Source organism: Haemorhous mexicanus, chromosome 19 (assembly GCF_027477595.1).
Source record: "Haemorhous mexicanus isolate bHaeMex1 chromosome 19, bHaeMex1.pri, whole genome shotgun sequence".
Classification (NCBI taxonomy): Eukaryota; Metazoa; Chordata; class Aves; order Passeriformes; family Fringillidae; genus Haemorhous; species Haemorhous mexicanus.
The window spans coordinates 5,383,570-5,409,482 of NC_082359.1; the positions used below are offsets into that span (position 1 = coordinate 5,383,570).

The 25,913-nt window shown below is 42.7% G+C and overlaps 1 protein-coding gene and 1 long non-coding RNA gene across 2 annotated transcripts in view; both read right to left on the reverse strand.

Moving 5' to 3' along the window:
* The window catches only part of MED13L (mediator complex subunit 13L), a 186,665-nt gene that overhangs the window by 160,602 nt on the left and 150 nt on the right, over positions 1 to 25,913 (reverse strand). Inside the window, exon 2 of the mRNA XM_059863897.1 lies at positions 6,598 to 6,835. Within this exon, the coding sequence (XP_059719880.1) occupies positions 6,598 to 6,835 (238 nt within the window). The remainder of the gene's footprint in view (positions 1 to 6,597; positions 6,836 to 25,913) is intronic.
* On the reverse strand, positions 23,889 to 25,892 carry LOC132336433 (uncharacterized). The gene is made up of 2 exons (XR_009488866.1): positions 25,295 to 25,892; positions 23,889 to 25,178 (listed from the first exon to the last, which is right to left on the reverse strand). It is a non-coding gene; the product is annotated as an uncharacterized LOC132336433 (long non-coding RNA).

Below are 25,913 nucleotides of genomic sequence, written 5' to 3' on the forward strand. Positions count from 1 at the left end.
TTTTTACATATGGCCCTTTGGTAGATTTCAGACTTTTGAATAACTTTTTAGCCTCAGATATTGCCAGCTGTAAGAAGAGGGAAAACACACTATGTGAGAACGATCCATGGAATATCCTGAGCTGGAAGGGACCCACAAGGATCAGTAAGGTCCATTTCTTGACTAGAATTGGTAATGAATTCACAAATGCCACATCTACTCATTGGATCCTGCTCTGAACACTGACATTCCCTGTTCATGTGGAGACAAAACCACTGAAGGAAAGAGGAATTAAAGCAAGTGCAATCAGAATTCCAAACAAGACACTCAGTTTTAATTTTTTTTTTTTTTAAGACTCCCATAAACCAACTTTCAAGTAAAAGGAGTAGAAGTGGAGGGAAGAACATTTATTTTTAAAAGAAAGCAAAACAAAATGAAGACATCTCGCCCAGACACAATAAGGCTCTTGTGTATAAAAGGAGTTGGCATTTTCCCATGAAGCAATTCCTTAATCCCAAATGATGGCATAATAACCTCATTTTATATGCCTGCTTAAAAGAAAAAGTTTATTTTGTCTAAGCTGAACTTCAACTGGCAATCACTGGACACCAATTACCAGTGTCAGATATAAGGGTCACAGAACAATTCTGCGGGCTGAGAAAGTAGGAATTCACTTTTCAATCCCATCTTCTTGCCAAAAGAATGGAAAAGTTGAACTTTGTTTTCATGTCTTTGGGAATAATCTATGCTAGGCAATTAAGAAAATGCAAATTACTTATCTTATTGAAAGTAATCAAGCCAGAAACAGACTTTTCAGTAACTTAATATTCCAATAAAGTCTTCTGTCACAGGAACCTACTTGTTAATTCCACTCTGCGCTCAAGAACCGGCAATTAACCATTTTCAGATTTCACTTCAAATTATTAATAAGTGGTACTCAGCTGCTTGATACTCATTGCTGCTTTTTAAATGGAAAGCCTTCCAAAAGCCTTGCATTTCAGATCCTTTCTTCCTTGTTCATGAACTGCTTTTCCATGTCCTGGCTGCTCTCCTTCCTGGTACCACTGGGCAAGACAGTTCTGGGGTTTATGGAGTTACTCAGAGTGCAGAAAATTGTTGTAATACACATCCCATGCTTTCAGCAAAGCCCAAGGATCCCAGGAATAACCTTTGGGCAAATCCAAGGAAGTCTCCAAGTCAGCTGTAATGCAATTCCAGCAGCAACTCCCTCCCTTCTTGCCCACTGCCATAATCTCATGGTAGAATGAAAAGACTGAGGAGCACTCTCATTTCAACACCCATTTCACAGCAAGGGGGCTCAGTCTTCATTTCACGCATTGCTTCACACACTTAAAATGTGTTTGAATAGACAGGAACATCTTCTCATTCAATAATTAACGTATCTCACTACACGGAGCTTAGAAAATACTCTAATTCCTGACAGAGCTCCCAATTCCTCACAATTGCAGAAATAATACAGTACCCTGAAAGAACCTTCAATAGGCTCAAATTGAAATGGAAAGTAGATTTTTCACTAATTTATTCTCTTTTACATTAGTGAAACAAAAAAATACCATTTTTCCAAATTTTCCTTAATTTTTCTTTATCCCTACTAAATGCTGACAAGCACTAACTACTAAACATTTACAGGTTAAACACTGACTTGACTGATAAATGGAACTTTGCAATCTGGCAGTTCATAAGAGAGCATCAAGAACCCATCCTAGAAGGAATAAAAACAACTAAATTGAGTTCTGGGGCAAGTTGTTCTCCTCAGGAAAAATCCTTAAAAACAGAGCTGACATGTTCTGCTTTCCTGTAGGTAAAAATCAGCAAATTTCAGGTAGAGAAACAATAAGAGAAATTAATTTTGGGCACAACCACGTGGGTTAATGTGGGTGCCCTGCACACAGCTCTCCTGCAGGCAGCATTTTTCCCTGCTCACTTTTATCAGCACCAGGGGATTACGGCTGCGCCAGCCCGATATGCCAAGAATTCATAAACAGGAACGAGCCGAAGCTCCAGGTTTTTCCTGTCATAGCTCAAATTTCAGCTACATTTTGAAACTTACCAAGCTGCAAAGATCATGTACAATAATCTTTCAGGAAAGGCTTGCCTAATTCATTCAAGATCATCTATTCTTCATAAGTATTTCCATCCCAATTCTTATATTCTACACAGCAGAAAGTGAAATAGTATCATTTTTCTGAGGAAAATGAGCAGCTCCAGAAATTAATGGAACAAGTGCAATATATAGATGGAAATCCCAAATACCTGCCAGAATTAGTGAGTTCAGGCACACAAGCTAATAAGCTGATAGAAGATGTAGTTTTACCTAAAGAACTATCAAACACCCAGAATTAATTCATTTTCAAGCTCCTGTCTCACATCCTGCCAGCCTTCCAGAGTCCACCTCCAGTGCTGTGCTTACAGTCAGCAACCTGTATTCTCAGTAGTGGTACACATCATAATCCCTGCTTTATCCCTGAGAATTCCAATATTCTGTACCACAAATGCAGCAGACAAAGTGGAATATAACCGTAAATCCAGAACAGAGATTATAAATAGATGGACAAAACTGTCAGAGAATTACAGAATTTTCTGAGTTGAAAGGGACCCACAGGATCATCAAGTCCAACTCTTGGAGTGGTGTAAAATGTCAGGGCAAAGTGCTCTCTGCAAAAGCCAAGAAGGGAACTGAGGAACAGATCTCCTTTCCTATAATCTCTGTGGAACCCACAGGGCCTAGGGCAGGGGTGGGAGAAGAAAGAAAACCCAAGAGTTGAGTCTAAATTCTCTGTGATACTCCAGATGGTATTTGGTCACCAAATGCAAATGAGAGCTCTGCAACTTGCAAATCCACAACGTTCCTGTCAAAAACGCTGCCAACAGTCAGACACTCCCTCCTCTCCTTCCACTTCTTCTGTCGGATGTACAAAAAATGGATTTATGGGGAAAGGTACTGTGGTGGAACAGTTGCCAAACCTCTCCAGGCAATATCATTAAATAGCATTTATCCCTCAGAAAACCAAACTTCAACAAACTTAAGCACACCCAACTTTTTCAGACTTATAGAATCACTCCAGTTTTTCCTCACTCACTGACCCCACCCTGATCAGCTTTTTCCACCCAGGACTGAATAAAGATCTTCAACCTCTCATCCAGTTTTAAATTCCACCACAACAAAAACCAGAACACCACAGTCAAGGCTGGCAGAAAGAAGAAATGTAGGAGAATGTGCAAGAGACAGTTCTGAAGTTTCCAGCTGCCTGGTTAATCCAACCACTCCACTGATCTATAACTGCTCTGCAAATAATTGTTTTTACTTAATCTCCCATGACAGCATTTAATTATCCACAGTTTTGGAAAGCTACTACATAAACAACTCTCCTCGTACCTCCTGTTTACAACCACTAAGTTGTTTTCCCTATGACTATTTGAAATTCTTTTATTAATGGCAGATTTGTTGTTTACCAAATCTCCAATGTTATAAAGATAAAAGAGTTCATGAGCAAAAGTTTTTGAATTGCTTCTGAAAGCAAAGCCTCAGTTTGGACTTTTCCTCTGTTTACTGAAAGCAGTAAATATCACACAGCACTATCAGAGTGACTCTCTTATCCAGAAAAAAAATCAAAAATTGCAATTTAGACTTGAAATAATTAAAAAAAAATATTTAAAAACTAAAATCTTTAAAATTTAATTATCACTAAAATAGTTCACTTTCAAAGCACAAGTCCTAGGCAGGAAAAGAGAAATCCAAAACTTTATTCTTGATAAGAATTCATGACCTTACAGGCATCATTCCCTACAGTCCCTATATCTCAGATGTCAATGTTTTGGATAGACTCTGGTCTTCCTCTTGGATTTGCAGCATCAGATTCCTGGGACTTGTGCTCCTTGTGAATACAGCACAACAACAAAGTTCTGGCCATGGAACTCTAAGTCACAGTGACAATCCAACCTGCAGGAACAGCATTTTAAGCCAAAGCAGCTCATTTCCTGAGTGGGTTATACCAGAAAAAGGCATCAGGTTACCCTGGCCCAGCTGACAGGCAAGGAAAACTCTGCTTCAGTAACTTTCCTGTTTTCTGTTTGTATGCCCACATGGAAAAGCCCTTTATATTTGCAGGAAGCTAATTTCAACTATCAAACAGTTCAGTATTGTGGCCTGTTTATACCATAAAAAAGCAGAATAAACTTGTTCAGTTTGCCTTCTGGCTGCATGAAGCAGTGAACACAAACTGTGTCCTTTGTCCTATCTCAAGGAATCAATGGACATAAATGCCTTGTTCTGGCAGAATTTGAGGCTCAATATTTTGTCAATACTGATGTTTGAACTCTAAAATGTACTGAACAGAGCCCAACAGCTCTATCAGCAGAAAATGTCCAACACTTACACAATTTACATCACTTTGAACTATATCTGATAAGTCACTACAAGTGTTTCAATGTGCTTTTAATATAGAACAAGGAAATCTATCCTTGTAGGATTTACACACATGACAACAAACGAGTTTCAGATTGGATTCCACTCAGAAGTTACTGCTCTGAAAGCCCCAGCCTGGATGTGGGAACACCTCAAGTGCTGTGTCCAGTTCTGAGCCCCTCAGCTCAGGAAGGACCTTGAGGGGCTGGAGCATGTCCAGGGTAGGGAACAGAGCTGGGGAAGGGGCTGGAGCCCCAGGAGTGGCTGAAGGAGCTGGGAAAGGGGCTCAGCCTGGAGAAAAGGAGGCTCAGGGGGGATCTTCTGGCTCTGCACAACTCCCTGACAGGAAGGGACAACCAGGGGGGTTGGACTCTGCTCCAGGGAACAGGGACAGGAGGAGAGGGAACGGCCTCAGGTGTGCCAGAGGAGGCTCAGGTTGGACACCAGGGAATTTCTGCATGGAAGGGGTTGTTAAACATTGGCTGGGGCTGCCCAGGGAGGTGGTGGAGTTCCCATCCCTGGAGGTATCCAGGGAACACCTGGACGTGGCACGCGGAGCCTGGCTGGGGGATCAGGCACAGGTTGGACTCAATGACATTGGAAGTCTTTTACAAACTAAATAATTCTGTGATTCCATACAATTTTGAACCAGATAAATAATGTGTGACAGTGCTGCTTTGCTATATTCTGCCCCATACTGCACCCAGCAGAAGCAGGTTCAGCTGTCCAGACATTTAAGTGGATTTCCATACCACCACCACTGGAAGCAGCATCACATTGTTGTAACCAAGATGTCAGATATAAACAAGATCCATCAATTTACAACAGAAACAGAGGCATCACCTGCAACTCTCCTCAAATAAAAAGACACTTAAGTCCCATCTACTGCATTTGAAATATTAAATAAACTATATTTCACTAAGAGAAAAGCATATATTATTAAAGCTTTGCTGGATAAGTAGAAATATTACCCATTCCCTCATTCAAAACAGGTGCCTCATAAAAAATGAATGCCAGTGGAATGGCTCAGCACAGCACTTGTGAGCCATCTCTTTAATTATACATGATCACAGGGCTACCTGTGTGGAACACGCCCCAAGGTACTCAGGCCTCCATATCTGTGATTTCACAGGCTCTGGTGCCAAATAAACAATCTGGCAGCCATCAAAGCAGGAAGTTTGGAAAGGTGCTTAGAAGAGAATGAAAATAAATGAATATACCCTAACCCAGGACTAAACAGTGCAGGGTACAGGTGGGAGATAAGGGACAACTCAAGCACACTTGATAAACAAAATATTCTGTGTACTTGAAACAAATTTTATCACCAAGTCACCAGAAGGTCTAAAGGCCAGAAGGATAAAAAATGATTGCAAGAAACCAGAACCTGATCTTTATTATTGTCTTGGGTTTTTTTAACTACTGTTATTATTCAAGAACTGGTGAACTTCAGTTGTTTTCTTGCAAGACACAAGGTGAAAATGGAAGTAAAATTCATCAGCCTAATAAAACATCTTGTAGTTCAGGCAAACTAAGACTTGTCACAGCAACAATACAAGAAAAGAAAATAATACACACTGGATACAGTCAAACCCAAACAGGATCACAACAGACACAGCAGAAGTAACTTTATCATGTTAAGGCTCCACATTCTGGTTACTCTGAGGACAATCCCAGTTGCACAAAGCCTATAATCACCAAATTATCACTGTCACCTCTGACCTACCTGCTTCTTCCTGCCTCTTATTCCACTCACTTGTTGCAACTTGCCTTGGATCATGCTCAAATCCTGCAGCACGAGCAAGGAGCAAGTCCTGACCTCACAGATTTACCTGGGGTGCTGTGGAGTTCACCTGACTCTACAGGAGAGGTGATTTATTCCATCAGCTACTACCTTATGCCAGAGCTGGGGTGGTATTATTATCATCATCACCCCCTGGAAATAGAATTTACTCTACTTTCAGAGGTTCCACAAAAATCCAAGTCATGATGTTGACTACAGGTCTCCCGAGTTCAAGTTTCACTTTGCATTTTATCAGGTGGCAAACAAGTCAAATTTACAGGTTGTTTTGTTTTCCTGTAGATCTTAAAACATGAACTATGACAAAATCACATAAGGTAGCAAGTAAAGATTACAAAAATTTCCTTTTTCACTGGAAAAAATGGAGGTAATTGAGAAGCAAAGAGTGGCTTACTGTGCAGCTCACGGTGGATGACATCGACCAGGTTGGGCTCGTCCCCCCACCAGAATATCCAGAGCTCCTTGCAGTCGGGTTTGACGTCCCGGCGCCACACACACAGCAGGTTGGCCTGCAGGCAGCGGATGAAGCTGAGCAGGATGGGATCATCCTGGGCTGGAGCTGAAATGATGGGCCCACAGTCCCCATGGCCTTCAAAGTTGTACCTACGCCATTTGATGCCCGTGAGTTCGGCCTTTGGGAAACAAAAAAAGAAGAAAAGAGTCACTGGATCACTTCATAATTTAGTTACAGTCATAGTTTGTTTCATTTTCATTGGTTAATTCCTCAATTCAAGTTCAGAAATCCTCCTATTCATATATTCCCCTTCAAGGAAGTAATTTAGAAACAGCATTGAATAAACCTGGCTTACCCCTGCATTTAGGTTTTCACCACAACCTGACTCACTTCTATTCTATTCATTTCCAACAGCTTCATTACATTTCTAACCTTACTGTTATCTTATTGTCATCTTACAAGTTAGAAAGGGAAAAAAAAAACCAAACAGGGAGAGGGAATAAGGTTCATTTCCTACAGGCTGCTTGGTGGCCACGTGAGCTCAGTGTCAGCCCAAAAGTTGGCCACTTGAAAGTCACAAACAAAGCACCACAGTACTTAGGAAAACTAGTGACTTACTGGAAAAGCTGAAACAGTTTCACAGTATGACATTACAGGTTTAACGAATGGGGTTTTTATTTTGTCCAAATGAACAAAGGCGGAATACGGAAAGTTGCAATTTACTGCCTCTCAAACCAGACAGAATTCTCTTATTAGCCATCAAGGAAAAATGAAAACAACAAATTTGCTACCCAGACATTGGGGAAAGGTTTTCTTCGGGCATTGAACAGCTTCCCCAGGGAATGGGCATGGCCCCAAGGCTGCCAGAGCTCTAGGAGTGTTTGAACAATGCTCTCAAGGATGCACAGGGTGGGATTGTTGGGATGTCCTGGGCAGGGCCAGGAGTTGGATTCAATGATCCTGATAGGTCACTTCCAGCACAGGGTGGTCTGTGTTTGAGATTTTCCTCCACTCCCAGTTTGCCCCATCCCTGTTGTAGCCTCCCCCTTTCTCTCCACTCTCCAACACAGGATAGGGAATACCCCCAGGACAGTCTGGTTGTTATCAAACACAACTGGTGTGTGTATACCCTGCTCACAGTGGGCTTGTACTCTGCTCTCTACCTGTTACCACATTCCTGCTGCTGCTATTCCCTCCACTGCTGCATTTCCAGTGTTCACACCTTCCCTTGGCTGCGCAGAAGCAGCTGGTGCTCAGCTCCCAAGTGCTCCTGCAGGAACAGCCAGCTGGTCTGCCACAAGGACTGCAAACACTCCAGGGCAGCAGCTACGCCTCTGACAAGAGAGGGCATTGCCAGGGACAAGGGAAAGGCCCAGCACTGGAAACACTGACTGCAGGATTGAATTTTTACTCCTAAAGAAAACCAAAGACTTGCAGATCACGTATTCCTCCCATTGTCATCACCTGTGTAAGGACATTCAACTTCTCCTCCAAAACCCAAATTCCCCATCACACACAGAAGGATTTCAAGTCCACAAACTTTGTCCATTTACAAGTTAAAACTCTAAAATTTTCTTCTGCCCACCACAGTAGGTGGAAGGAGCCTGCCTGGTTCGAGAGCTGGCTGGTGAACTGCTGAGGAGCTGAAGGTGATGCTTCATACCAACAACAGAGCAAAAACCACAGGTATTTCTTGGATCTCATAAATACATTCTCTGAAAAAGTTTCACCTCATTCCTGTATACTGCCTGGCACAGCAGGACTCTGGCCCATGGCTACAGTCCCTGGGATTCTGCCTCAAGGACTATTTCCCCAAACACTGATTTTCCAGATTGCCCATTTAACTGACCTCTGAAGAGGCCTCACCAGGCACATGGCCACTCAGTACTGACTGAGGAGGGGAAAAAAAAATCTATGGAACACTGAACAGCAAGGAAATTGGGTTTATTGTTTGCAGGCCCCTAAACCACCAGGCATCTTTAGCTCCACAGGGCAGAAGGGACACTGCCATCCTATATCCTGACAGCAGGACACCAGTCCTGGCTTGTCCCAGCTGGAGGCTCCCTACAGCCAGCACTCAGCTCTTGCACTCAGACAGAAATGCTGCTCAGCCATCCAAAGGGTTGGGAACTATGGAAAAGGAAATGGGAAAAGATAGTCCAGAGTGGCTGAGATACACAGCCATGTGCCACCTTCCTGGCATGATAAGGGCAGGGGAATGCAGAAGGAAGAGACAAAATGGAAGGAGCAAAGTTATTTTTTCCATAGTAGAGTGCTAGAATACCTCATACACTAAATAACAGCCTAAGAAAAGCACTCCTCCAAAACATCTACAGCTGCTCTACATGCATCCCCAGCTATAGCTTGGAAAAGGAACAGGCAGAGTTTCTGGAACAGGACAATAAATCTAACTACAGACCACAAAACACCAAGAATTAGTGCCAGCATAGGCAACCTGTGAAAAAAAGGTTAAATGTTTGTGCCATAACCAGCTAAGAGCATATGCTAAGTCACAAAGAGCATGGAACAGGAAGATGATGAAAACCAAAACCAAAAAACCCAACTGAACAAAGGACGTTACCCAACAGCAGCACTCGCTTGATCCACACAGCAAAAGCCAGAGCTCAGCTGTTTCAAAGAGCAAAGAGGCTCCTGTGGCTTCCTGCCAGCTCAGAGGTATCACCCCAAAATCCCCCCCAGAGGAGGGATGAAACAGAGTCAAGGAAAGCACAGTGAAATCAGCAGAGCTGCACCCAATTTAATTCTGCGCTAACTCCTGGAATCTGTAATTCTGTGGACTGTGAGGAATGATAAACTACTAACCTGGATCACACCAGTGCCCACCCACACACACAGAGACTCCCAGAAAAAGGGAGAGACGAGTCCTGGGGCTTTGGACTCAGTAGCAGCATTAAATGAGCTCGCACACATCGTTTCCCAGTTCGAGTTGCAGAGATGTGGTTCAGCACATGTATTGGGATATGTCTGTTTCTGTTTAAATTTTTAATAGGTAAGCATCAGTACTAATCCCTCAGAACTTCTGGATTGTGTCCTCATGTTAATTAAAATTGAATTCAAATAGAAATTTGAATCCAGAAAGGATACACAAGAGCAGACTACACCCAAAGCACTTACACACATTCTACGCCTCTACTGATGTTCTGTGTGAAGTATTTAACACACTATAGGGAGAAGATCTGCATCCACATGGGGATTTATTTACATTAATTTCTTTAAACAAACCAACAGCCCTGGTTTGAAGAGGCCTCCATCTGTAGCAGGTTTTGCACAGACAAGACGAGCAATGGGTTGTGGTTCTGGGAACTGTTCTGAAGAGCTAAATGTGGTTTCATTTGTGCTTCACTGGCAGTGAGCACAGGCTGACCAAACACAACCTCATCCTCCTCCTCAGCCCCAGCCATGCATTTCCATGTCCCAGTCTGACACTGGATCTACGGGTCATGGAATCACTTCACCAATTAAAGCAAAAGAAAGACTAACATTTCCAGGCTTAGCACCTTGACAGCTCATCCTGCAGCCAGAGAATCACTGAGCAGCCCCAGGAGAGGAGGGAGAGCAGAGTGGGATCTCCCCTGTCAGGGACAGCTCCAATCAAATAAAACACAACCTTCAGTGCAGCCAGACTGCTGCTGGTGAACACCTCAACCACCACAAGCAAGCCCTGGTGCCAGAGCAGGCTTGGCCTGGGTGCCTTCCCTGCAGCACTCAGCTGCTGCTCAGACAGTCACACTGAGCTGGGCTGACTCAAACCCAGAAGGGTTGGATTAAACGACTTTTTCCTCTACTCAGATCAGTCCCCACACCTGATTCATTAAACAGCCACAGAGCTGCTCGTACCAGGAAGTCTGAGGACAGCAAAGCAGGTCAGGGAGGGCAGAGATGCTCTGATTAGTAAAACTGCTGGTTTGAAAGCAGCCTGAAACACTGAGACAGAAACCAAAATTGCCAACCTGAGGACAAAACTGTGAACATGCTGTTTAACTCACAACTGGCTAGAGATGAATGCAGAACAAAGCAGAACTCTTGCCAGGTGATGTAACTGACTGTTTCTTGCATCTCTTCCCATATGCATAGTTTTGGCTTATTGCAGTTGCTACAATGTTTTTAAAACTAAAAAGCCTGACCAAAAAAACCAAGGAACTTACAAATACTTATTATTATCCAACACTGTTAGCAAATCATGCATTAAATGAGATTTTTGCTTTGGTTTATAAGGGAACATGTGTTATGGAGGACTGTGCTGTGAAGGGTTTAACTGCTCAGATAAGTGGGGCTGTTTTGAAATGGAGTTTTTTCCTAACTTCAGCAACTGCACTTGGACACAGAATATTTGTGAGACGCCAGTTCTAAATGCACTGGGCCAAGCGTGTAAGGAAACAGAGAAATTGGATCTCTAACAGTAATACCCAAACCCTTCACTACCATCCAACTTCTTACAGAGTAATTCCCAAGACACAAAAAGATCTGTTTCTGATGTTTTCAAAAGCAGCTGTCAGGGTAAAAGAGTGTGTTCAAATTCCACACAGGCATCCAAAACCACCCAAAACATCCCCAAGAAAGAGGCATTAATGAAAACAGTGCTTTGCCAATGTCTTTATTCAGATGCATGGCCTTAGAGTGATCACACAGAGTCCCTTGGAAAGGAACACAAACTCAAGTTTCAGTGACCATCATCACACCCTGCAGAGTGAAACAGGCTCAAAAGAGATGAGCTGAGAGTGTTCAAACCTCTGATCCCCCTGCACACACAGACAAGCAGAGAGACAGAGAAAGCAAATTAGCACTTTCTTTCACACCCTGCTGCCCTAAATACAGACACCTCCACATGTACCTGCCACAGCTCAGGGCTCCAGGACACCATCCACGACTGTGAATTCCTAGGAGACAGAAAACCTAAGCTCTTCATTCTTTTCCCCCTTCAGGCTTAAATCACAATAATAGGCAGGCTGGGAGGGTCTTCTGCTGATCTTATTGTGCTCCACTCAGACTGGCAGAGTTTAGGCTGCTAAAAATCACAATTCCCCAGTAATATTTCACAGTGCACAACTTGGTGCTGGCATGCTCCCAGCAACCCTGAAGATATAATTAGTGCTGGGTAGCCACTGTGACTGCTTTCCTCTTCTGCAGCCCTTGCAGATGGAACACAAACAAACCCATCTTCCACCTCCTCTTTTATTTCCCATCTCCACCAAATGCTTTTTGGCCTTTGTTTTATGGGAAATGGACAGGCCAACTCTAAATTAACTTCTCCAGATCACTTGAGTAATTCCACCCATTTTAATACACAAAGCTCCCTTGGAGAGGCTACACAATAATATAGACACAGCAAAAGGACAAGGAGGGTGAGCATCAAAAGTTTGAGAAATTCTTGTATTTGGCCACATCAAGTGTAAAGCAGAGCTATTTCTGAACTACTTTGTGCTTCTCTACATCAAAAACAATGACTATTATGATATAAATGTGCTATTTTCCCTGCTTCATATCAAACAGAAAAGTATAAAAAGCTAAGAGTCAGGCTGCAGAGTGTAGAAAATCATCTGGTACTTTCAAAATAGAAAGGATACATTGGAAAGGAGGCAAGATCATATCATGAATAAAAGAACCAGATATCAATCACACAGGCCCTCAGCACCAACCCTGCGTTCTCAAAGACTTTCAAGATGGCAAAATCCAGGTCATTTTACTTTTCACACTTCTCCAATTTGAAACAAAACAAAAACCAAGTATAAAAATACTTCCCAGCTGCCTGCCTAAAAGGTGTCACTCAGACAAATTCAGATCTGCCCAGTGCTTCAGATATAACTTTCTTTAATGGTCTTAAAAAACCAATGCAAGCAATGTAAAAACCAAACCACACCTCACCACTTCTACAAACACATTTCAGTTAAACAAAGAAACATAAAAGCTTTCATCAAATGTCCTTCCAACACAGGGGAAGATGTTAAGCTGCCCAGGGTGCCTTAAAACATTGTATTTACCAGCCTCTGAAGTGAGGCTCAGTCTAAGCAATTCCTTTAACCTAGAATTTTGTTTGCTTCTACATAGGAAAGTAGTTGCTAAGTATCTTTAGTCTACAATTTATGCTTCAAATTGGAACATAAAACATGTAAATGCCATATATATGTTTGCCAGTTTTATTAGTGTCTCATCTTGAGAGCTTCATTCAAGTAAGTAGCTATTCTGAAGCCACCAGAGACTCATACTAAGGACTACTCACATGAGTGAAAATCTGCATAAGAAAGCCCTTAGTTCATAGTCCAAGAATTTAAACTGTAGTTAAAGGTGTCATGGGAATTACACCACCATTTTAATTAAATGCTGTAAGATCTTGCAGACAGACTCAAGATTAGCACCATCTGTTTTGGTTACAGTGTCTCATTTCACTACATCATCCTCACACAGCAACGAAATATCATTGCACACTCCACTGCAGCCATTTAAATACCAGATAAAAGTTATGTCATGTTGATACACTTTACTAGGAAGGAAGGACAAAAGGACAAGGACAGAAGGACTGAAAACTACTCTGTAACAATGTGTTGCTTGTAGGGGAGGGAAACACCATCCCCTCTCACAATAAAATAAAGTAGTTATAACATCTGCCTAAGTCCCTGTCAAGTAAATTGAAGGAATAGAGGAGATTGCTTAACTAAAAAAATTGTTTTCTTCACAGCTTTACAGACTGTTTGTACACCCTGAGAGAGGCTCCTATTCCCACAGCACAACTGAGCAGTGCCAGCACCTGTCCACAGACATTCCCCATCTTTTCTGCTGGGTCTGAAGATCTCTGGGGTTTGAAAACCCACAGCAGACTGACCACCTCAGCCCTGCAGAGTCTTCTGAAATCAGATCGTTCCCTGAACTACATTTTAACATTCTCCTCTTCATGCTTTCCATTTTAAAAAAGCAAGGAATGGTTTGTGCTCCCTTCCCTCAGGGCTTATCCCTTCTGCCCCTGGAAGAGGGAGGGATCACATGGCAGTGCAGAGGCCTTGCATGCACTGAATGAGCTTCAGGAGGACATTTCTGTGAGGCCAAGTATTGCCATAACCACACCAAGTCCTCCAAACTCGCTCTGAAATCAAGAATAGACAAAAAATTAGCACAACAAAAAACAGCTCATTCTGAAATGGGTGTCCCATGGCAGGAAAAACACCATGCCATGGTTTGTGCTTTGGAGCCCGGTGCTCAGGCTCAGCCCTCTTAGTATGCAACTGAGCAGCAGCAGAATGACATGTTTGACTTTAATCCTCTCCCTGCATAAGCACACAGTCAAGTGGCTGGAAAAAAAGGGATAAAGGGCAGCCACTAACAAGCTTTTAAAAGTGAAGGATGAAAAAAATTACCTTTTTTTTTGTTGTTATTCCTTGGCTCTTAAAACCAACGTGAAAGTGAACATGCCAGTGCATGCAGCACATGGGCCTGGAACAGCTTTCTGCTGGATAAATCCCTGCAATCCATGATGCCTCCTTCCCACATGCCCCCTGGAACAGATTATCTAAATGCTCCTACTCCAGAGCTGTTTGTGACAAGCAACAGTGTCAGGGCATTTGTGTGTCATCTTTTACCTTTGCAAGTCTCAGAGAAGGATTTAGCTGTAACCAAAATCCTATTATCAGATATCTCCCTGATGGACTTCTGTACCTGGGGACATCTGAGATCCCATATCACAGTATCTAAGACCAGCAAACCAAGGCATTCCTAAAATAATAGATTTCACATTATTAAAAGCCACAAACAGCATGAGCTCTTATGCCTAAAAAGTAAACAGCACTGACAGAAATGAGGCATTTTTTCCTCTTTCTCCCCAGTGTGAGGGTGACTTTGCCCATGTAGGAGAGGAGGTTGTCAGAAAGATTAATTGCTTCTTTCAAAGAAACAAAAATCAGACCCATCTCAAAAAGAATTTGAGGTGGCAACCAAGTACCATCTTTCCCAGTGGAAAATATAAAAGAACTCCAATACTAATGCTCAAATTTCAGCAGCTCTGGCAGATGCAGGAGTTACCAACAAAGGCTTTTTGAGTGGCAAGCATAAAAGAAAGAGCAATTTGGTAAAAGCACCCAAATTACAGATATGGATCCAAACCTTCACAGAATTTCAAGGTTAAATACTAAAGTAGATGACTACAATCAAGCACAGCAGAAGGAAAACAAGCACACACTGACACACTGAAAGAGAAAGTATCTTCTTCCAGTCCACTGCAAAAACAGGTTGGCAAAACAAAACCAAATGTGAGAAATTCTTATGAAAGAAACAGAAGGTGACACAGAAATTGAGGCCATTACAATTCATCTGCAGCTCTGCACATCCATCACAAACTGCAGCTCTTGTTTCACAACATCAAAACCAGAAGAATTACAGGAATGGTCAAAAAATATATATTCCATACAGTTAAAAAATCATCCATGGTGTAAGTCTGGTTGGTTTACAAGAGGGAAACTGAGGTCCTCTAGAGAACAGCTGCTGCTTTTCTTCCAGATATCAAATTAAATTAGCAGAACACAGACTCAAACCAAAATGAGGTGGCTGAAATTTTTGTACCAGGATAAAAATGTATGTACTAGTTTAGAATTTTTTTTATAAAACATCTACCTGGTTCAAGAAACCTCTCAACCAAAGACACAGAGAGCCTGGGAGATAATTCAAGAGAAGTGCAACTACATCCACTTCAGCAAATCCAGCAGGCCAAACAAACACTGGCCACCACTCAGACAGGACACTTTGGTGGAATTGTGATTCCACAACACTCTTCCATGCCCCTTCATTTAGCCAGGAAGCAAGAGGTATCTTGGAAATCTCATCAGCACACAAAGCACTCAATGGTCACCCTCAGAGCTGCCATCCTCAGCCAGGACCCAATGTCCACCTAAAAAGCAGATATAGTCATTCAGGACTAACTGCAAAAACTTTTAAAGAATAATTTAAAAACTATGAAGAATTAAAGAGGAAATTTTTGATTAAAGACCTTTAAATTACATCAACATCCTTCACCTTCAGTGAAGGCTTTGGTTAGCATACCTGCAGCCCTTAACCAACCCAGCAAATTCAGAACATGGGTCCATGCTGTCAAGGCTGTAACCCAGTCCATCAGAGATGGGAGAGGATAATGTGATAAGCATGGCTGGAAGCCAAAGGGCTGAGGCTCAGCCATCACTTGAAAAGATACTTTCAAGCCTAAATATTCAAGACATAAACATAAGGAAACAGAAAGATGGCAGCAGCACTGTCCCAGGTCAGCACAGTACTGAGACTCACACAGGCACTTCCACACACGTGTCCTGCTGGCTCTTGCACCAACACAGCCACACAAAATGGGAAGCTGCTGTGCCATTATCCCATCACCAGGAGAGAGAAAGGGAAACAGGAAAGCCAATCTGCACAGCAAAACTGAATAGGCAGGAAACTGGGGTTCAGAGGATGCACAAACCCCCCAGTCTCCAACCATCACCCCAGCAAAGCCACGGCAGCCAAAAGTAACAGAGCATGACTGGGTTTGCTTTGGGTTGGGTGTTATTACTGGGAAAAGGGGAAGAAGAGGACTTGATCTTGGAGCTCTTTTCCAACCTTAATAATTCTACATGGAATGAAGTTTAGCCATGGCAGAGCTGAACATTTACCCCCTGTAGGCTGTATGGAAGGACACAGTGCCTGGAAGCAAAATGCCATCTCCAAGACAAAAGACAGAAGCAATTGAAGAAATTCTTTTCATATTACCAAACCCTGGGTTAAGGTAATGACCCACCCCACAACTCAAGTCACACACACTATTTTACAGAAAGGCATCTCTGAGTTCTCCATCACTTCAGACAGTTTCTTTACAAAAGGGAATAAATTATGTTTTAGTAAATTATATTTCTGAGTAGATGTTTGAGAACAGATAATAAAATGGAAACTACCACTGCAAACTTCAATAGCACACAAAAAAAAGCACATAAAGATGCAACTTGGCAGCAGCCAGAGTATCCCTCCCTTGTTTTCAGACAGGGTGAATGATGAGGTTTGATTTCTTTCTTCAGAAAGAATCAGAACTGACTGCCTATTTTCCAAATTTAAAAGTCCCCTCTTGGAGAGAGCTGGACTGCAAAAGCAGTCCAACACGTGAAAAAAAATTACAAAATCAAATCTGCAAGAAAACAAAAGAATCCTCTCTATTCTTCCCAATTTTAACTTTCTTTTCTAGATTTTTTTTTTAACTGAAAGAGGAAGGAAATGTCAAACATCAGAGTCATACAATGGACTATCAGCTGTTTCCCAAACCAAGTAATCTGACATATGGGCAGAAAAAAGCAGGGGGGAGGGTGGGCTGGAGGAAGTAACAACCCGAGCAGAGTAAACTTTGGCACAGTGAGTTAAAGACTGTGGTTCCCTTTCTTCCATTACACAAAAAGCTGCACCGAGGACTCGGAACATTCCTGTGCCCCACATCTGAGCAGCACAGCAGCTCCCACGGGTTTACAGCTGTGTCCATCCCTGCCCTGCCCAGCAAAGCTCAGTTTTAACCCATGTCCATCCCTGCCCTGCCCAGCAAAGCTCAGTTTTAACCCACGTCCATCCCTGCCCTGCCCAGCAAAGCTCAGTTTTAACCCACGTCCATCCCTGCCCTGCCCAGCAAAGCTCAGTTTTAACCCACGTCCATCCCTGCCCTGCACAGCAAAGCTCAGTTTTAACCCATATCCATCCCTGCCCTGCCCAGCAAAGCTCAGTTTTAATCCACGTCCATCCCTGCCCTGCCCAGCAAAGCTCAGTTTTAACCCATGTCCATCCCTGCCCTGCCCAGCAAAGCTCAGTTTTAACCCACGTCCATCCCTGCCCTGCCCAGCAAAGCTCAGTTTTAACCCACGTCCATCCCTGCCCTGCCCAGCAAAGCTCAGTTTTAACCCACGTCCATCCCTGCCCTGCACAGCAAAGCTCAGTTTTAACCCATGTCCATCCCTGCCCTGCACACCTCTCTCCCTTCCCAAAGGAGCCCAACCCAGGCTCCTAGGACAAAGAGGCAGGAACAGCACAGGAATCCCATCCTCCAGCCCTGGTTCTTCATCCCTGCCCTCATCACTGACACCCAGCAATGCCCAGCTTGTCAGGAGCAGCCAAAATCCCTCAGCCCTTCAAAACCCACGCCTGGAGAATCCTGGTGTATGAATCTCCTGTAATATGGAAAGCAGTAAATAAAGCCACTGCATGACTGGTCATGTAGATTCACTTTGCCAGCTCTCTCACTGTCATTCCTGCAAAGACAAGAATCCAGCACCTCCTGCCAGAAGGGAATTATGGAAATTCACAGAGAGCTCCAGTCAAAATTTTATTAAAATACACATGGAAAATTAAATAACTAGAAACACTGGGCTAAAACTGAAAGCAGCTTTTTCAGAATAAAGTAATTTAACCAATTCACCTATTCTCTCAGCAAAGAAATTACTTTTTTTTATAAAAATACTTGACATGGCCACTACAAAATATTCCTGGAATTAATTTTGTCTCACCAGAGCCGCCTACAAATCCAGTAACATTGTAGACATACATGAAGTGAGACTCATAAAAGTCCAACACTAAGAGACTGCAGATATATTAAACTAGGTTTGAAAACTTCTTAGTAAATCAGAGACTCCTATAAGTAAAAAGTCAGGAGTCTATAATGTAAAAAACCAACACATTTTGAAACTTACGTCTCATAGCTGTCAGCTATGAATGCATTGCTATCAAAAACTGGAAGTTTGCCAATGCCTGATCAATAGGTAAAGAAGAATTTTCCTTTAAATTTTGCTTTCAATCCTCTGTTCTCACAAAATATTGTATTTTATGGGCAAATATGGAGTCATAAGAACAGGCAACCACAAGGCCCTGACCACAGCATGGCTCTTTTAAAGCTAAAAGATGAATGAAATAAAGTTTTACTGAACAAGCTTTAAATTTCCTCCTCTAAGACACGGATTGTGGTTACAAAGCCACTTTGATCTCCGTTCAATCCATGCCACTGCCAAAACGTGGTGGGGAGAGAGGAATGAGGGGAACAGAGCTGCCTTGGGAAAGAGAAGGGGGAAAAGATTTTCACTAGGTCAGCTCCACACTCCAGGCTTAAATATGAATTTATGGACCTTTCTGGAGCCACCAAGGCATTGAAGAAGAGTGAAAGGGGAGGAACAAAAATGTAAGGGGGGGAAGCCAAGTTTTTTCCTCTGTAATTATAATTTTCATAAACAAGAATACACTAAGCTGCAACACTGCTGATTAAAGAAAGCTGAGGTAAGTGACTCACAAGAAGTGATACAGAAATACATGTGTCACATCTTATTACTTTTGTAATAGAAGCCTGGCCATTTTTCTCTATTTTCATAAGCTGATTAAATACATTCCTTAATAAAGGGACAAGGTCATTGTGTATGTTTGAGCTCATCTGTGTTAGTCACATAAATGTAAATATTGCCTCAGGGCACCTTATACAACAGCACCACACAATAAAATTCTCCATCTCAAAGAAACAAAAGCGAGGATGCCACTAAAAGCTCCAGCCACATGTCCACATGCACTACTGCAATTCTGCTCATGGATTAAGCCACACATGACTCAATGAGAAATAATGTATTTTTACAGATTAAGGTAGAAATTGAGAGTCAGAATTCATCACAATTAATGAATATTCACAGCACAAGCCAAAGGAAAAACTGCTTAAATCTTTTACACTTGTGAGCAAGGCAGCTCCTTACTACATGAGGAAATGCTGAGAACCCTCCCAATGTGAAAAGCTAAACTTCTTCCCTGGTATCAGAGCAGGTTCTGCTCAGCCCTCATTACCATTTTGCAGTGCTGGGATCACAGTAATGCACAGCTCTGTAACGAGCTGGGCCACAGCAGGAAACAACACAAGCTGTCACTGCTAGGATCCCAGTCCCCTTATCCTGCCCTGTGTGCTCACTCCACTACTGTGTGCGCAGGGAGCCCAACACCAGCTTTTAACCAGATTCTGAGGTCTGCAGAGCAGAATATTTTTATTAGCAGGTTTCTCTTTAAAACTATCAGTTGATGTCAGGGAACTCAAAGAAAGAGGATCTATTTTTAAAGCAATACGTTGAGCTCAAAATGAAAGCAGTGGAACAGCCTGGTCTGAGGAACAAAGATGCCCCCATGTAAACACACACTCCTTATAAGCAAATCTTCTGGATTTGGGTTGGGATCTTCTGTTGGAAACACTTGTGCACTTTTAAAACTGGCAAGTTAATACTAAAACAAGCATGTTTTCAGTCAGAGCAGTATTTTTGCTTATTATTTGTGTTACTATGGCACCAACAAGATGCAAATGCCACCGTGACAGACTCTACACAACGAAGTACACGACTCACCCACAGAACAGTAAATGAACACACACAGACTCCAAAGTTTTGTATAAACTACACTTGTCAGCCTTAACAACAGTGGGAACAGCCCAACCACCTACCCAGTGTTACTGGGTTGTCCAGAGGATCCCACACAAGCCCAGGAAAAGGGGTTTTATAGGACTGTGGACATCAACTGTCACCTTCCACAGCTACCACGGAACAACTAGAAAAAACCAAAGGACATAAATCCATAATGAGGTGATCCTGGAGCACACTGGAGCCAGCACTCAAGGAAAAATAAAAGGCAAAGGGAGCAGGTGTAACAGCAGGGAGACAATGAAGGAATGCAGCAAGGTGCCAACCATTCCAGCCACGGGATGCAAGAAAAAATCTGCAGGCGCATCCCTGCTCCGATCAGAGCAAAACCCAAACCCTGATAAAAGTGCTGCCACAACTACGATGCAAAAGTGGACTGGGGCAGGTGGGGAGGTGGCTGTAATTCCATAGAGAGATCAAGGAAAGTGGAGACAACAGGTGCATTCTCACTCAGTGAACAGGAAGCTTCAAACCAGCCCAGGTGTTCACCCCACCACAAAGTGCAACAGCCCCCTAACACTGATGGGCTTTGGTATTTAAAAGCAGTGCACCTGCATACACACATATCCTTTCATGTAATGCTTCTGGGAACTAGAGAGATTAAAAAATTAAAACAAAATCCATAAAGATTCCTTCTTCATCTAATGACCAAAGTGACTCCAGTTAACACACTCAGCAAATATATCTCATATGCACCACACTTATTTTTTTTCCACCAAAGATCAAAACCTTCAGTTTCTTCAGATTTTCTTCAAAAGAACTGCATTGTCCAGAAGGAAAATAATAGAAGAAAGGATTAAAAAGTTCTATCTGTAGATCTTTCTTTATTCTTTCATATGAGGAAGTGCTCTCAGAAGAAGGCAAAAAAATCCAAGATCAAATGAGTCAGGGTGGGGAAGGTGTTTGAGAACTGGGGTTATGATGTCAATTCTGTATTAAAAATGTAGAAAAATAGAAAAATCTATTTCCAGATAGTGTTACAGTAAATTAAAATTCCTGTTCCTAAGGTGTAGTTACCTGGGATATTTTTTAATAATTCACCCTGATATTTGGGTATTAATTTTTTTGTGATGTTCCCAACAGCAGTCACACGATGGGACTCTCAGTGCCACCAGAATCAGGACAGAGTCTCTGGGGAAGGATTTCCAGCCCCAGGACATGAGCACATTCACAAGATACTCAGGATTTCAAGGAAACCTCACTCCCATATTTCTGACTGATTAGGGTGGACACAATTACTCTGAGCTGCAAATGTCACTCCTGCACCCCCTATTTTCTTTGGGAATATTCCCAAAAGGTTGGTTATCCAACAGATCCCTCAATTTCCCTCCTGGAGCTGGGTACAGTGGCTGAACGTCACTGTCCTCATCTCTTTGCAAATCTGGGTCTGTTCACTTCAAACCCTCTCCCTGGCATGTCCCATTAAACTGTCAAATACTCTGACAGGACATAATAAAAACCTACCACTGAAGTGATTTAAAACCTGAAATAATCTTTTATTAGCAAGAAGTGAACAAGCTTTCTAATGTCATCTCTCTACTTCTGTCTTGTTACCTAATAAAACTCAGGACAAAGATAACTAGAGAATCAAGCACTTTTGCACAACTTGAGAGGTTAATTCCATTTCTTAATTATTTATGCATGTAAATTCACACCTACATCAAATTCCAAACAAGCAAGATAGGCACTGTGCAGTGCTGAACATTCAGCATGCCAAAATCCCAGCCCACTGCTCGGAGCGCTGCATTTATGAAAACACAACAAGCAAGGACTACTGGTTAATTCACTACTACTGAAGGCATTGAGCAATCAACATTTACTATGAAGTCCTTTACTGACAATTATGCAACACCAAGGAATAGCTCACAGCAGCCTCTGCAACCTTCACTTTCTGATGCCATAAAGAACCTTCAAGAGAATAAGCCAAATGCCACCTCAGGTTGCTTTAATACCTTTTATTATATTCTGGAAACATCAACAAAACTCACTGGTCAAAGGGGACAACTTCTGTTCCTGGATGTGAACTGCAAACTTTGCCTTTTAAACAAGAACAAACACAATTCCCACTGCCTGGACCCTTCTGGCAGTGGGTTCCTGTAGGAATGCACTTCTACAAGAACATGGGACACCTTCCACAGCAGCTTCTATACCCTGGCCTCATTTCCCCAGAAGACAATCATGTGTTTTCCAGCATGAAGGTTCCTACAGTACCAAATCTTTCTACCCCATGAAAGCTCCTCCAAATGTCAGGTCATTCCTGACACCCTTGGCTGTACTCTCCAGCTCCAGCATATTCAACGTTATGCAACTTCACCCCAGTTTCCCAAGACTGAGTTGTGCCTTTGGATCCACCATGGCACCAAAGCCTAGATAGTTGAGGAAACATCTTCATGAAAGCCCTCACTGTCATATGAGTAACCCTTACTCACAGGAAAAGTCAAATTAATTTCAGTAAGACTACTTTTATGATTAAGGATTATTCACAGGAAGACTGCTGCCAGCTGAGGCTGAAGTTTTAATACAAAGCATATTACCTCAGAACATTTTGTCTCTAAATAGTTATTAGACAGCTCTTAATTAGTATTTAAATAAACTGGCCCATACAATGGCTTATTAAATACTGTTTATCAAAACAGACATTCTTTTCAGAAGCAGCAGCAGACATTTTGACTACAGCAAAGACAGATTGAGGATAAATACCATTTTTCCTACTGCTGTGCTAGGAACAGCAATTTCAGACAGAAAGTGTATTTTTAATGAGCAAGGCTATTAAACTTAGCAGATGAAACAAGTTATTATTTGAGGAGTACTCTGATAACAAAGATGCAAACTGGCCCTTCCATCCCCTTACTGGGAAAGGCTCCCCACTCAGAGCAGGACTGGGGATGTGTGCAGCCTGGCTGAGGTTTCTGCCTGCCACAGCACACCAGCATGAACCCATTCCCCAGAGTGGCACTGGATCCCCGTGCTGCTGGAGAACACCACACACAGTGGTGCTGCCAAGCACTGCAATCCAGAGGGACATTCCAGCTCTGCCAGCCCAGCACCACCCCCAGCACCTGCACAGCCAAAGGTAACTTTAAAATCCCCACTTCAGACCATGCCCTCCCCTCAGGTGACACATTCTGAGCCCACACCAATGAGGGCCTCCACAGTGTCTGGACATCACCAATAAAACAGAACCAGTTACTAAAAGCTTTAAGAAATTGCTTCCCATCAAAAGATTCAGAAGCAGCAAAGGCTCCTAACCTCTCTAGCGTGTCTACAGCTGACAGAAAAATAGAAATCATGAACTGTTACACCAACCCAAACCCACCAGAGCAACCAGACAGAGCTGACACAGAGCTCTGACTTCTCCAGGGCAGGGAGACAACATTCCTGCTTCCACAAAACAAATGTCTGTGGCAAAGAATATTATTTAACCATGAACAAACAGTATCACGATAGACTATAATTATTTCAGAACTGTAATTCTCCAGTCACGAGCATTTCTTTGTGATTCACACACAAAACAAAGCCTGCAGTTGAAAAACCCCCAATTTCTAATAGCAGAATCAATTTTCAAAATATTTGTAATCTACCTCGCTGTTAAAGAATTAATGGATTCCCACCAGCTAGTGGTTTAGATTTTGTTCTGTTACACTGAAAAAGTAAATGATTAGCAAAAGTTTCTCTAACTACTAATCCGGACTACTGTAGCTTAAACACTTTATAAATTCTGAAATGAATATGACAATCTGAGGTTAAAGGGTCAGTGGTGCTGGCCACATATTTTCCGTCAGTGTTCCCATTTTCAGTATCTTTCTCTGCTACATAAATCCCCAAAAAACCTAACACAATATAAAATAAATCTTCCTAATAGTTTTCACATAGGCTGTATTTTAAAAATACACTACTTTATTTCCTTTTTTTTTTGGTAGAGCCAAAATACAATAAAAGCAGAGTTTCATACACAGCACCACATTAAGGCACAGATACCTCCCACAAAATTACATAGCAGATTAAAGGGTTGCACATTCAACTCATTATTATTAAAGCCACTTGCAAAAGAATTTCATTTAACTTATTTCAGTGATATTACACACCCATTTAAAATTGAACATTTCCCTAGCCTAGTCAGGTGGGAGAAAAAAGCAACCAAACCACAATAACTATGAAATAGCTTCACTTTATAATTTATGCTAATTGCATGCCAACAATTATTTTTACCAGTGACAGATCTGCAGATTGCAACTGCAGGAGAAGTTCCGCCTCTCCAAACACACACTCCAGTCTGCATTAATGAACGGGGACTTCACAACTCTGAGGAGCAAACCCTCCACTGCCTCCCTTCTACAATCAGATACGATTGTTCCCTTCATGCTTCCCGATTTATTTTCCTCCCTGGCTAAGAGCAGCCGTAGTCAAAATCACCATAACAATCCCTCAAATCACCCTTCCTGCATCTCGATACACAGAGCACTGCTACATATTTATAAATATTACTACATGCCTTCAAACAGAAGCACCGATACAAACTTACATAACGTAACAGTTCGATAAAAAGCCAAAGTTAGAAATGTATCATTCTCACAGAACAAGCTCTAGGGGCAGTTTTCTAGCAGTGGAAGACTGCAGCTCTTGTTGCAGATTCTTAAAAGGTACGAGCAAAATATACACCAAACATATGTCGATTTAAAAAAAAACAAAAAACCAAACCCAGAGACAAAATAAAAAATACACTACAATAACGTTAAAAAGCATAAAACAAAGAGCTTGATCATTTGCATTTCTAAGTAATTTCCTTTTTTTTCCCCTCTCCTTATTTTCATAAGGGAGCTAAAAACAATCTCTTCCGTTCTATCAGAAGAAGAACATATGCACCCACCTCCAATTCTGGCAGAGCTCTGCTGCGGGGAGGGGGCACCCACCACAATCCTTTCACACATGCTACCCCCAAAGTTGCATCACAAGGTTTTAACTCCAACACACCACGCACTGAACAAGTCCCTCCTCCCCTCCGACATTATCCCTGTAGCACTGGAAGGCTCCCGACGATCCAGCAGCCCTCTCGCTCTCTCAGCTGTTGCCCAGCCAGAAGGGATAATGTTCCTGTGCGTGCCAGGTAAAATAAAGCAAAGTATTTCCAAATGACTTTGCCATTACACACAAATTGTTTTCGTATTTTAAATTTAAATTGCGGGTCTATAGCCAGCCAAAACTGATACCATGATTTCTGCAACATTAAACCACGCCATCCACGTCGGAAGTTCGTAGTGAGATGGGCACACGGCATCTATGCAAACAATCCGGCACACTACTGTCAGACGCTGTTGTTCTTCAGAGAAGAAAAAATTAAAAGGCTGGATTTTTGTTTTATTTTTTTAACCTCTTGCCCCCGAGCACGATGTGTGCAAAGAGGAGAGCAGGCTGTAACAGCAGCTGACACGCCGTCACAGAAGCCCAGAGCTAAGTCCGACAGTCGATCACACTACATGAGCGTTCGTTGCTGCTGAAATGGCGTTTGTCATTGTGAGAGGAGAGAAAACCCCCCGGTTCGGTGGCACAAAGCGCACAGGGCACGGAGTGCCAAGGGAGGCGGGGAGAGGAGCCTGTTTACCCAGGGAAGATGGTCGTGCAGGGGACACACAGCCGTCCCCTCGCCGCTCTCCAGCTGCGAGCGCGATACACAGACCCGCAGCAAACCACGCTAAGGAGCAAAATAAACACGGGGACCGGGCCGGGGGAGGGGCCAGCGCAGGAGCAGCCCCGGGCCCTGCCTATAAACCCCCGGCAGCTGCTCCCGACCGGCAAACCCGGCGCGCAGCCACCCCCGGGCGCCCACCC